At 51.8% G+C, this 13,686-nt stretch overlaps 2 protein-coding genes across 3 annotated transcripts in view; one reads left to right on the top strand and one right to left on the bottom strand.

Annotated features, from left to right (window-relative positions):
• Window positions 1-423, top strand: part of CBARP (CACN subunit beta associated regulatory protein) — a 22,925-nt gene extending 22,502 nt beyond the window's left edge. The window contains exon 11 of the mRNA XM_027853128.1: window positions 1-423. Coding sequence (XP_027708929.1) covers window positions 1-423 — 423 coding nt within the window.
• Window positions 1-13,686, bottom strand: part of STK11 (serine/threonine kinase 11) — a 183,437-nt gene that overhangs the window by 7,464 nt on the left and 162,287 nt on the right. Inside the window, exons 9-10 of one of the 2 annotated variants that reach the window (XM_027853085.1) lie at window positions 7,505-7,749; window positions 3,792-4,574 (exon numbers count right to left, since the gene is read on the bottom strand). In XM_027853085.1, coding sequence (XP_027708886.1) covers window positions 7,538-7,749 — 212 coding nt within the window. In that variant the 3' untranslated portion in view covers window positions 3,792-4,574; window positions 7,505-7,537. Of the gene's footprint in view, window positions 1-3,791; window positions 4,575-7,504; window positions 7,750-13,686 lie in introns of those variants that run through there. The other variant, XM_027853086.1, reaches the window with a different exon arrangement.

Below are 13,686 nucleotides of genomic sequence, written 5' to 3' on the forward strand. Positions count from 1 at the left end.
TCCGCGCCCCACGTGGCCGCCGCGCCCGAGCGCCCGCGCGCCCCCTTGCGGCGCGGAGACAGCGGCCCCCCGGACGCCCGCGGCTTCCACGGCCCGCTGCCGCGCATCGTGAGCTCGGGCGACGAGGAGCCGGCCGACGAGCCGGCCTTGGGCCCGGGCCCGGCCCCGGGCCGCGCGCGCTCGCGCTCCCCGCCCGCGCCGATCCAGGTCATCGCCGAGGAGGAGCCCGACGCCCCGGGAGGCCCCGGCGAGGCCCTGGACCCCGAGCTGCTGCTGGCGGACAAGGTGGCCGCGGGGCTGGAGGATCGCCTCTTCCCGGGCTGGCGGCGGAGGCCCGGGGACGGCGCCGAGCCCCCTGCCCACGGCCCTGCCCCGGTGGTGGCGGCGGCCGCGCCCACGTCCCCGGACCCCAGCCCGGTGTAGGGAGCGCGAGGACGGACCAGGGGCGCCCGCCCCCTCGGGCCGCGCCTGCTGAGGCTTCGGATCCCAGCGGTCTGGGGGCCCCCCGGGGCACAAGCCCCCTCTCGCCCGGGCCCCCCGCGGCGGCCGCCGTGCCGGCGGCAAAGGGGGAAGGCGCAGGCCGGCCCCCCAGGCCAGACGGCAGGCGGAGCGGAACGGGCACGGGGCCCGTTGAGGCCGGCGCTTAGGGCGCGGCCCGGCCCAGTCCAGAGGCCCCAAGGAACTGGACCGATCCGGCCCCGGGCCCGGCCCGGCCCTGGGCGAGCTAGCCGAGGCCCAACGTTTACCTCACGGCGTGTTCCCGGTGTAGCCGCCCCGTCCACTGTCCCGCCCGCTCCATTTGCTTTATTATTTTTTGGGACAAGCAATAACATCCCCTTCCCCCCATTGTCCTGTGGCCCCCCTCCGTGCAGCGGGGTTCGGGGCAACCCTCCGCCCCCGCCTCCTGTCGCTGCTGTATTGCTGCTGGGCCCGACCCCAGCCTCGCCGACCCCAGCCTGGCCAAGCCCAGCCCAGAACCCGCCCCACTGGGGCTGTGAGGCCTGGTCCTGGAGCTGCTTGTTGCTGCTAGCCCTTCCCCGCCCTAAAAGCATCCCCCCTCGGTTCTGAAGCCCCTTCCCGAGCGGATCCCCCTCCCCGCCGGCCCCTCCTCAAGCAGATCGTTCCGGCTGGGCTGAACTGCCCTTCCGCGACCCCCTTTCTCGCAGACCAGCCCCACCTCCAGCTGCTGTGCCAATTCTGCACCCTTTGCCAAAACGGAATATTAGAGGGTTAGAGCTGGAAGGGGCCTCGGAGACTCTGAGTCCTGCTCCATCGGCCCCTCACCCTACTGAGGAGCAAACCCCAGCTAGCCAGGGGCAGAGCCAGGACCCCTGGTGCAAGAGGGTCTCCTGATTAACTGGTCCAAAGCTTTCCGTAAGCCCCTCCCTCTGCCTTGGCTAAGGGGCCCCCTGGCCTTTCCTTAGAGGGTCACTGGCCAGGACCTAAGTCCTAGCCCCCCAGAAGAAACGAAGGGGGCTCCAGCGCTGTCTGCCCCATCCTGTCCGGGGAGATGGGTGGCTAACGTTAGGATAAAGCCCATTGAGGACAATGCTTCTTTCTCATCACTAACCCCTTCCCAACAGTCCAAGGAAAAAGGTCCTCCTGTCGGACAGACCTGCTGCTGCTGCTTCTCTTTCCTCACGTAACTGGTCGGAGGAATCTGCCCTCCTAGCCCATCCTTAGGGGCTTCAGGTGGGGGTGGGGTCACTGCCTGACCACCAGTGTCAATCCTGGGCTCCAGTGGCCTGTTGGAGGGTCTCTTAATCTTCTGCCACCTACTCCCAATTGAATGAACAAAGTTTTTGTTGTTGTTGTTGTGTTAAATTATTATTTATTATTATTATTGCTTCCTAATCACCCTCTCCCCCTTCCCTGGCCTAGCCAGCCAGGTTTGTTTTTCATGGAAAGAAAACAAAACAAAACTGTAAATCTGTTATCTGTAAGACTCCTGCTTTGGGGGGCCAGGAGGGACTAGCGTCCCACCTAACCCCTCTCTCCTGGGGATGTCCTCCACTCACTCTGCCTGGGGGGCTTCCCCTTCCTTCTCCTGCTTCAATTTCTGCATGTGAACAGACACTTTGCAGGGTCCCATTTTGTTTCTCCTTCCTCTTTAACTGTTTGTGAGTCTCTGTCGTTCAAAGCACTTGAAAAAATAATCCCTGGTTTTGTTTTTTTTTTTTAAACCCAAGTAAACCCACTGAGGTTAAGAGTTTTTCTAAGCTTTAGTGCCTGGCAGCCTACAATCTAGCTGCCTGAAGTTCCATTCACCACCCCCCTCCCCCCAAAAGTGCTTTGGGCCTAGTTTGTGCGCTTGAGTCGAATGCTGGAATTTTTTTCAATTGAGTTTATTAAAAAGATTACTATACACTTATCCCCAGGGTTGTTGCTTCTGTGCTGTACAGGTAATGGGGAGGGGGCAGCAAAAGGAGAGTGGGGGAGTCAGCATTCCCTGGCATTTTTTAATATCACACCCTAAGAGGACTGTCTAGGATTGGGTACAGGGAACTGGGAGAAAAGGCCTTCCCTTCAGCAGCAGGAATCCTGAGCTGGTGCCCTGTCTTATTCTTTTGGCTAGGCAGTGGGTTCAGTAACTTGCCCCAGGGTTACACAGCTAGTAAGCTAGCTAGTATGGCCGAATTTGAACTCAGGTCCTCCAGGGCCAGTGCTCTATCCACTTCACCACCTAGCTGCCTCTCCCTGTCTCTTCTCTGATAGAAGAGATAAGGAGCTAGAAGGTCATCCCACCCAAAATCCCTTATTTACAGAAGGTAAAGCGACTTGTCCTATGCCTAGCAGTAAAGACAGTATCTGAACCCCTATTTTCTAACTCCATGGAAGGAACTTATGGGGTCAGCAATTAATTCACATCATGTGAAGTATTTCCTGAAACAGATAAAAAGGTCTAGTTCCTATTAGCAAGAACCGTACTTGGGGAAGATGCTTGGAGAACTCCGGTATGAGGTGTCCTAAGCCAGTATGTTTGGGGCCTAGAGGAAATCCTCATAAGTCTTAGGATCACTTCTAATGACAGGGAGCTCACTCTCTCCCTTAAGCATCTCCTATTGCAGGACTGATTTGATTGTTAAAAGTCCTTCGAAATGAAACCAAGCTTCCTGGTCATTCCACTGAGTGCAGTTCTTTTCTTCAGAGCCACCTAAAACAGGCTTGTTCTCTTGAGGACCCCTAAGATCTTAGAGAACCCACCCCCTATGGTTCTCCCGTTTATTTAGCTAATCCTCATGAGGCTTGGTGGCATCCCTTTCGCATATTGCCTTCAGCATATGTCTTGTGTAGAACTGGAGGCGGTGGGAGGGCCTCTGGGTCTCCAAAAACCCCCAACATTCACCTGGTCCCTGTACTACCCAAGGATGATTGAGACCTCAGCATGAGGGAGTTCCCACAGCTAGAATAAGAGGAAATCTAAAAAGACACTGAGTTTATCCTGGGGTGTCCTTCCTAAACCACATTGGGAAGATTACACCAGGAAAAAGTATTGTCCTGACAAGGTTCACAGCCTTGGAGAGTTGGAAGGAATCTTGGAACACAGCAGAATGGTAATGAGGCTGAAATAGAACCAACCCAACCCAATTATACAGATGAGAAAACAAGCCCAGGGAAGGGGAGGGATTGGTCCAAGGTCACACTGCAAGGAAGTAGCAAAGGGAGACCTTGAACCTGGATTTTGTGACTCAGAGGCTCTTTTGCTCCATAAAACCTTAAGAGGTGAGAGATGATGGGTGTGCCCCACAAACCCCTTTCAAGAATTTCCAGACAGCTCCGATGACCACAGCTCAAATCCACCTCTGTTTTATTTTTTCTTAAAAAAAAAAAAAAAAAAGTAGCCACTCAAAGTCTCCCTCTCTCAGCCCTGTACAGCATGCAACAGTTTTTTTTTTAATAGGAGATGTTCATTTTTTTAATACCTGTTTCTGTTGTTTTGTGATTTGTTTAAACATCACAATATGTGGGAGAATCTCTAATATATCGCAAAGTAAAAACAAAAATAAGGGGGGAAAAAAAGATACCAGTAGTTTAAAACATAAAGTGCATTATGATGGCTTTGCACAGAAGTTGTCCACCTTTGGAAGGGCAGGGCAGGGTGGGGCACGCTCTCACTGGACAGCTGGACTTGGCTGGTAGAAAACAGGATGGATGGACAGTCAGGTAGGACGGATGGATGGGAGCAGAGAGAAGAGCTGTCTCTGCTTCCCTCCCAGAGTTCCTTCCTGGTGCTTCTCCCGTCGCCTTGGGGAAGGGGGAGCAGAGCAGGATGGAGATGCTGAATTGGGGGTGGGGTGATTGGCAAAAGGCGCTGTTCCAGTAGGTGTGTGGGGGGATGCAGTTGGGAGAGGGGAACATCTGGAAAGGCCTATGTCCAGGGCCCATCTGTCTTCCTCCTGGGCCCGAGCAACCTGCAGCTTGTCCTCTCCTCAAGTCTGAGAACTGATTGGGGTGGGTGTGGAGATTTCATTTGCCTGTGGAAAGGCTGGGTGAGGGAACAGGATGTGTCCAAGGCGAGAAGAGGAGATGCAGAGAACAAACAGCCTGGCCCACAGAGCCCCCGAGACAGGATACTGAGGAAGAGATGAATGGAGAAGTTAAAACGGGCCTCTGGAGAAGGACTAGCCATATACTCGGCCCTTACCAGGGGCCGGCACTTGAACTCACAGCCCCAGCCTTGAGCTCCCCAAATCCTCACAGAAGCTCTGCAACAGGGGCCCAGCGGTGCTGCCTCAGTTTCCACTACTCTACATCTGCCTGCATCACATTCAGTAAACTTACCTTAAAGAACCTGAGACGGTGTTATCATTTAATATCTTTGACCCAGTTGGAGGAAACTGAAACTTAGAAAAAGGGTCAAAGTGGACACCACTAATCTGTACATAAGGATCCCTGCAGACTTCATACTCACTCAGTTTTAAGATGTAATATCATCGATGTTTTATTATATTTCCATTTATTTTGTTAGATATTTCCCAGTTCTCCTTTAATCTGGTTTGGGCTGCACAGACCTCATGGTTCAAGACCTATGACTCTGGAGGACTAAAGATTCCAAATCCCTCATTTTATAGAGGAGGAAACTGAGGGATCCCATCTGAGTGGGGAAGGTGGGATTCCTCCTGACTCTCACTTGAGCCGTGGTAACCCTGACTCCAGATCAGCACCTGACCTCCTCCCCTTTGCACAGAGGTAGAACCAGGGCCCCATGGCAGCTGTCATTTCTCCAAGGCCAAGATTTCGATAATCAAGGCATCTGCACAGAAAAGGCATCTCTTAAGCAGACCTATTCAGATACCTCACTGGTAGGAGGGTGCTTTGTTCTGAACCTTAAATTTCTGGGGGATTTTTGTGACCACAGAGGCCTCTCTGAGCTTCAGGAAGGGACCCTGGAAGGTTATTTGGTTCAATTTTCATTTTCAACTTAGGAAATTGAGGCTCAGAGAAGGAGGAGGTGTTTTATACCTAAGGTCACAAATTAAAGAAGAAAAATAAAACAATTTAGAGCTCTCCCAAAATTCCATAGGGTGCCTCAAAGAGGTAAGTGGGTTCCCCTCCTTAAGGTCCTCAAGCCGAGGCCAGAAGACTCCTTGTTGGGTGTCTTATAGTGGGAATTCCTTTTCAGATGTATGAGCTGGATTGGAAGGCCAGTGAAGGACTTTCTGACTTCCAAATTCTGTGATTCTGAAAGCCCCTGGCTTGGATGCTCCCGGTTGGAGACTTCAGATGGGAGCATGTACAGCTCCTCCAAAAACATCAGCTCCCTCTTTGAGTAGCCCAGCCCAGCCCAGCCCAGCCCTGGCTCTCCCTCAAGGATCAAGGGTGGGAGACAAAAGAGCAGGGTGGTGATGGAGATGGGGTGATTGTGGTCCCAGGTTCCTGCTGACATCTTTGACTGCCTTAGGGGTTGACTCACTGCAGATCTATGAATTAAATATGAAATCCTTCAGCTCACTGAAATGGAGTGGGAGATGCAATGGGGGTGGAGGTGGGTGGGTGCTATGGCACTCTGCCATCCTACCTAGCTGGTTCTGATTCCAGAAGAGAAGAGCTGCTAAGCTCTGGGAGGCTGCAGAGCAGGGAGAGGAGGCGGATGTTGGGAGAGAGAGGCCAGGGGGCCAGGGGAGGAGGAGGGATGAGTCACCGATCCATGGATGGAGGACGTGCTCTGGAAGCATGAGTGCTGTGCCTTCCAGCCCAGGAAGGGACAAAAAAGGAGGCTGGGGGTTCTAGTGGAACAGGCAGCCAGGAATGTGACCAGAAGTATCTCAGGAGGAACAGAATCTAGGGCTTTCTGGGAAACTGGCAGGGGGTGGGGATGGGGCAGACTCCTAAGGAGCCCCTGGCCTGCCTGCTTCTTGGAACATGCAGTAGGGTCCTCATCCCCAGAACTGGGTACAGAAGATTTCCTCTGAATGGCTGCTGGAGCTTTTGTCGCAGACATGCAAAGGTTTTCTGGGCAGCCTCTAGCTACCTGCCTAGCCAGAAAAACCTACTCCCAGGGGCTTAGAATATTAGAAGAGAGGCCAAATCCAGACCAGGTGGGGCCCTTCCGAAAGTCTCCTCCAAGCAAGGGACTCCAACTCTGGACTGGAGACGCATTACCCGCCATGTATGGGGGTGGGGGGGTGGGGCAGAGGGAGCATGCAGATGACATTCAGAATCACAATACAGACTGTCCAAGGAGATGAGACCCGGGAACCCAGCATTACAGAGCTGAGAGGGCCCACAGAACCCAGAATGTCAGAGTGCTATGCTAGTTGGGGGCTCTTTCCTCTACAAACTGCCTCCTTTCTGGGGCTGGGTCACCATCACTTCAAAACTCTGAGGGGTGGGGGAAGCCGGGCAGTCGGTGCCATTGTCCAGGATGAGTCAGCGTGGCCCCTGCTGCAGGGACACAGGAGAGCAGGCAGAAGCAGCGATAAACACTTAGCCTGTGATTAGACGGCTGGTACTCTGTCATCCACCCCCAGCCTCCTTCCTGGTCCCCCCCCCCCAGTCTCCCACCCACACAGCAAGGCACAGTCATCGTCAATGGGTACGAAAGCAGCTCCCGGACTGGAGTAGGGGCGGGCACTGGGGGCAGGGGCCACGGGATGAGGGAGGGGAGGGGAAGACTAGAGTCTTCCAGGCTTGGTTCCCCTGCTGGGAGCTGACAGCTATCCTTGCCAAGCAAGGACAGGGGCAAGGCCCCAGAGGGTCCCTCCTGGTAAGATCTGCCCCAGGCACTGACTAGAACAAGAAAGTCACCTCCACTCCTTCCCGGGCTCTGCCCGAAGCTAGTCCCCTTCGGCATCTCCGGGCCTTTCCTTATAATCAATACCCCCTCAGCAACGTCTTCTACTTGTGTCTCCGGTCCAAAGGGATGCCGGCTCAGCGTAGCCAACCCTACTAGTGACAGAGGCTCGGGACTCTTGCTGAAGGAGGAGAAGGGCAGATGGCAGCTTGGGAGAGGCCTCTGCAGAGCCTCGCCCTCCCAGGAGGAGCCAGGGCCCATGGTGCTCACCTTTCTGGGCCCCAGCCCCAGGGTGGGGGAAGGTCACTGCTGCTTGCAAGCTGACAGCCGGCGGATCTTGCTGCTGGCAGAAGGGGCCTTGCGGGAGGGGTTGGAGGAGGCGCTGACCCTCCGCTCAGCTTTGGCTTTGGTGCTCAGCTGCGCCGTCTCGGTGCCGTTCATGCACACTATCTTGGGGGGCCCCCGACTCCCACGGTTCTGTCCATTTTGTCCGGCCTCCTCCTCAGGGACCTGTCCTGGAAAGGGGAACAGAGCAGAGGGAGGAGGATGGTCAGACCTCTGCTAACAGGAGGCTGAACCCCGAGAGACAGCTGGCTGTGAATCCTACCCAGCACATTCAACAGGCAGCGTGACCAGGGGCAACTCTCCCTTGAGGCCGAGTCACCTCATCTGTAAAATGGGGATAATTGTGCCGAGGTGATCTGACTGTGCTGTTAGGAGAAGCTAATGAGATCACGCGTCTGAGGTGCTCTGTAAACTTCAGTATTACCTAACTGAGGAGGAGGTGAGTGGGGCTGGAGAGAAGAAGGGATGAGAAAGAATGCGAGATGAGAGCATCACATCACCTCTTGGCAGAAGGGGGCCCGGCAGCAAGGCTGGGCCAGGAGATTTAGGGCTGGGGAGACCTGCCATCAAACTCTGGTTCAGATCTGGGCAGGACACTTTCTCTAGGCCCCAAAAGTCAATCTCCACATAAGTTTTATTTCTGTGCTGGGATTTTATTTTTTTACACTTTACACCAGTTCCTCAATAGCCAGCCTACACTCAACCTCTCTTCCTGACAAAGGAAAGGAGGAGGAAGGAGACAAGCATTAATTACGCATCTACTATGTGCCAGGCACTGTGGTAAGCTCTTTACAAATATCTCATATAATCCTGACAACAACACTGGGAAATGTTTTGGTTTTTTATCCCCCTGACTCTTTGTGAGTCCTTTTTGTGGGTTTTCTTGGTAAAGATACTGGAGTGGTTTGCCATTTCCTTCTCCAGTTCATCTGACAGACAGGGAAACTGAGGCAAACAGAGTTAAGTGACTTGTCCACAGTCACATAGCCAGTAAGTATCTGAGGCCAGATTTAAACTCAGGAAAATGAATCTTTCTAACTCCAGGCTTGGCAATCTATTTACCGTGCCACCTAGCTGCCCTAATGGGAGATGGGGATAATGAGGTGATATCATTATCCCCATTTTATAGTAGAGGAAACTGAACCTGACTGGGATTGAGTAACTTGACCAGGGTCCCACAGCTAATAAGTGTCTGAGGCTAGATTTGAACTCGGGTCTTCCTGATTTGGCTCCAAGGCTCCACCCACTAAACCACCTAGCTGCCAAAGAAAAGCATCATCTATAAAATGAGGGGGGCTCATCTGATGGGTCTTCAAGGTCCCATCTAACTCCAGGTTTCTGATCCTATGATTTAGGCAAAGCTAACCTCCCTAAAAGTATACTGTGCATCCCACATCTGTGGGTCCCTCACCTCCTGGGAGAGGAGGAAGGTGACTTTCCTCATTAGCTTTCCAGGATCAAGATGGCTGATTAAGATGATTCTTTAGGGTTCAACTGCTTTCCTTATCTGCAAAATGGGAACACTGATCTCACTCTCCACCCTCCAGGTTTACTGTGAGGACCCAAGGACGTAATCTGGGAAAGCGCTGCTACAGCAATGCTGGTTGTTACTACCATTCCTCATATTTTTTTCCCTTTCTTACAGCCCAGTAATACTCTATTACATTCACATACCTCGGTTTGTCCAGTCATTCCCTAATCAATGGGAGCTGGTTTTGCTTCCAGTTTTTTTCCTATGACAAAGTGAAGCTCTGATCTCATCTGCTCCCATGGATTCAATTATCATCTCTATGCAGATGATTCTCCTAACCTCTCTCCTGACTTCCAGCCCTCACCCTTCCCCATCTCCAGCTGTCAATACTGGACATCTTGAACTACACATCGTGGAATTCATTGTCATGGCCTGAATTCATTGTCCAAACCCTCCCTCCGCCTCCACCTTTCCTATTACTGTGCCGGGCGCCAGCATCCTCTCAGCTACCCAGGAGTCCTGGATTCCTCATTCCCTCCCCTTGCTCAGCACCACCCCTCTTCCCCTCATACAAGCCTCTAGATTTTATCTTCATAATATCTTCTCTCCATTGACATAACAAAGCTAAGGCCTTGAAGCAGGCCCTCATCACTCATACCTGACATAAGTCCCTCTCTAATCCAGTCTATCCTTCACTCAGCTATCAAAGTGATTTTCTTAAAGGGAAGGTCTGACCATGTCAGTATGTGACATATAGCGGGTGCTTAATAAATGTTTATTGACTGACAGACTGAATGTCACTCCTCTCTTCAATAAACACCAGTGGCTCCCTATTACTGTGATAAATATTAGTGATTTTCTGACTTGTCCAACTCTTTAGGGGTTTTCCTGGCAAAGATACTGGAGCGGTTTGCCATTTCCTTCTCCGGCTCATTTTACAGAGGAGGAAAATGAGGCACACAGGCTTAAGTGACTTGCCCAGGGTCACACGTTGAGTAAGCATCTGAGGCCGGACTTGAACTTAGGAAGATGAGATTTGACTCCTGGCCTAGCACTCCATCCATTGCTGACACCTACCTGCCCTATTCTGATTCCTGGGAGGATCGATTGTCAAATCTTCTTTCTGGCTTTTGAAGTTCTTCATAACCTGCCCTTCCCCCCACCTTTCCCGTCTCCTTCCACCCCACCACACACCATCTCTTTGATCCAGTGACTCTGGAGTCCTGGTTGTTCCTCCATCTCTCAGCTCCAGGTATTTTTACTGGCTGTCCCCCAGGCCTGAGACTCTCCCCCTCCTCATTCCTGCTTCCCTGGCCTCCTTCAGGTCCCAGCTAAAATCCCACCTTCTTCAGGAAGCCTTTCCCAATTCCTCTTAAACCCAATGCCTTCCTTCTCTTATTTCCAACGTCTTCTATCTATAACTTGTTTGTACCTAGTTGTCTGCATCTTGTCAACCCTATTAGACTGTGAGCTTCTTGAGGGCAGGTCCTGTCTTTTGCTTTTTTTTTTTTTTATCCCCAGAGCTTAGCACAGCGCCTCTGCTCCCCTACTCCCCATGGGACACTGGGCAGGTCCCTTAAACTCTGTGCCTCAGTTTGCTTATCTGTAAAACAAGGAGATTGGCCTCCAGGACTTCTTTCAGTTCTAAATTTGTGAGCCCTGTTCCTTCATTTCTCCAGTCACTGCTTCCACCCAAATCATCAGGGATGCAGCCTCCAGGTGAAAACAAAAAAGACTGACACAAATAACAGTCGTGGGTTATGAACCTTGCTGCCCATTCCAAAGTCCTTTCCCATCTTCTCTACTCTGCTCAAGGGTCACTCCCAGTGGCACCGGGAATAGGGCAGGATCTGGTCTCCCTGCTGTGAATACGGGAAAGAGTGAGGCCCAGAGGGATTCAGGGATTCTGAGGTCACACAGTAACTAAGAGAAACTTGAATCTGCGTCTCTTGACCCCTAACTTAATGCTCTTTTGACAGCAGGATGAGCCCAGACCTCACTCATTTGTTCATTCATCCATCCAACAATCCAGAAAGTAAGGCAATTAGCCATGACTGACCTCCTCGGGTGCTGGGGTGAGCCTAGACTCGGACAGACAGAGACCAGGAAAGGAGACTCCAGGGAGGGTCTAAAAATCACAGAATGGACACAAAAGAGCCAAGGATTTTGGAAAAAGGGGAAGGAGGAAAGAAAGAAGCAAACAAACATTTATTAAGCACCCACTGTGTGGTAGGCACTTTACAAATATCTCGTTTGATGCGCTCAATAACCTATTATTCCTGTTTAACAGTCAAGGAAACTGAGGCAGAGGTGAAGTGACTTGCCCAGGGTAACACAGTGAGTAGTGTCTGAAGCAGGATTTGAAATCAGGTCTTCCTGATTCCGGGCAGCTAGGTGGCAAAGTGTATAAAGCACTGGGTTTGGAGTCAGGAAGACTTCAAATATGGCCTCAGACACTTACTAGCCGTGTGTGACTCTGGGCAAGTCACTTAACCCTGTTTACCTCAGTTCTTCATCTTGAAAATGAGCTGGAGGAGGAAATGGCAAACCACTCCAGTATCTTTGCTAAGAAAACCCCTAATGGGGTCACAAAGAGTTGGACATGACTGAAAAATGACTAAAAACAACTTCCTGATTCCAGGCCTAGCCCAGAGCCTGGCATAGGGGTCTCTGGGGGTCCCTGTTTCTAGTTGGAAGCCCCCAGCCAGGGAGTACAAGGGGAAGGGAAGGAAGGCTGGAGTTTTGGACACAATGAGGGACAGGAAGAGAAGGTTTCTCTTTGTTCCCAGCCTCAGATCCTGGGACTCTGCCCCCAGGTAATTTTAAATTTTAGAAGCACGACTCAACTTGAAGGATGAGTCACCAAGAGCCCCAGGGAGCTCAGGGCTGCAGGGTGAGTCCATCTGTGTCATCCTGAGCCCTTCAGTGACGCTCACTGTCCCTGGGACCCTTCCGCTGAGGAACACTGGCTCCCTTGCCTGGTGTCAATCTGTTCAGAGAGTGGGGAAAACAGAGGCAGAGGGCAGGGTACATTATGCACTAACCTCCCAAAGCCCACCCAATCCAGGAGTCTGGATGCTCCTGTGCACAGCAGTGGCAGTTTACACATTACAGGGCAGGACCAGTTTCTTTGCTCTAAGACCTCAGATTTGGGGAGAGTCTGCTAGACATACAAGTCCTCCTTGGGCTTGGCTGCACCTCTGGGGAGGAAGATAAGATGTGAGGAGTCAGGATGGTGACTCCAGTCATTAGGACGACGGCCGGGCTTGAAGATGAGCTCAAATCCCTCCTTAGACGTATGTAACCCTCAGCAAGCCTCTGGACCTCATTACAGCCCCAAGTCTGAAGTGCAAAGAATAACAATCATTTCTCACATCTCAGTTAACCACTCTGGGCCTTGGTTTTATCATCTGTGAAAGGGAAAGAATCATACTTACCAGACCTGCCTTACAAGGCTGTTTGTGGAAAAAAAAAATGCTTTGTGCCTAAAACAATCAATCAGTATTTATTAAATGACTGCTATGTGTTTGTGCTAAATGCTACTTGACAAAAGTGAGACAATACCTGCCCTCAAGGAATTCAGACTGTATTATGTAAATAAACATTATTATTACCAATTATGTAGCCATTTGAGAGGTACTGGCTAGAAGGCTATTCTCTCGCCTTTTTTTTGGGAGGCAATCTCCGTTCAGTGACTTGCCCAGGGTCACACAGCTAGTAAGTGTCTAAGACCACATTTGAACCCAGGTCCTCCTGACTCTGGGGCTGGTGCTCTATTCACTGCACCACCAAGCTGCCCCTAGAAGGCTATTCTCAAAGGCAGGAAGACCTAGGTTCAAGTCATACTTCTAATACATTCAGGCAGGATGACCCTGGGTAAATCTTTTACTCTCTGAGCATCTAGGCAACTCTAAAACGAAGTTTCAGAGAAGCTGCTGATCTGCATTAGCAGGAAATTCCTCACCTAGGGGTTCCCTACAGTGGTGTCAAATTCAACTAAAAGGGGGGGAGGCGCTAAACCCACAAAGGGATCCCAGCAGGCCACAAATATACACACTTGGTGTTATTCAGTCATTTCAGTCATGTCTGGCTCTTCCTGACCCCATTTGGGGTTTTCTTGGAAAAGATACTGGAGCAGTTTGCCATTTTCTTCTCCAGCTCATTTTGCAGAGGAAGAAACTGAGGCAGACTTCGATTAAATGGCTTCCCCAGGGTCACACGGCTCTCAGTATCCGAGGGTGGATTTCGAACTCAGGTCTTCCTGCATTGTCTAGCTGCCTCACAGTCTCACAGGATTAAAAGACAGAATGGGCTTTAGAGATCTTCTAGTCCACCTCTGGTGCTTTTTCTGACATTACCCAACTTCCCCAGTCAAACATCTATTAAGTGCTGTCTGCCCAAGAGGCAAACCATCTCGCCACAAATGAATCTCTGCAGCTCTGGGAGCCTTATAGAGACAGGGTGAAGAAACTGAGGCTTAGGGAGATAAAGAGATTTGCCCCAAGCCATGCAGAAGCTGCACAGCCAAGCCGGCATTCAGATTCTGCCACCTGTCTTGAAATCCAGTGCCCTTTCCAAGAAACCTGCTATCAACTGTGCTCAGCTGAGCAAGGGTGCGGGGGGGGGGGGGGGGGGG

The sequence above is a fragment of the Vombatus ursinus genome, unplaced genomic scaffold, assembly GCF_900497805.2.
Source record: "Vombatus ursinus unplaced genomic scaffold, bare-nosed wombat genome assembly UNPS02009918.1, whole genome shotgun sequence".
NCBI classification, from domain to species: domain Eukaryota; kingdom Metazoa; phylum Chordata; class Mammalia; order Diprotodontia; family Vombatidae; genus Vombatus; species Vombatus ursinus.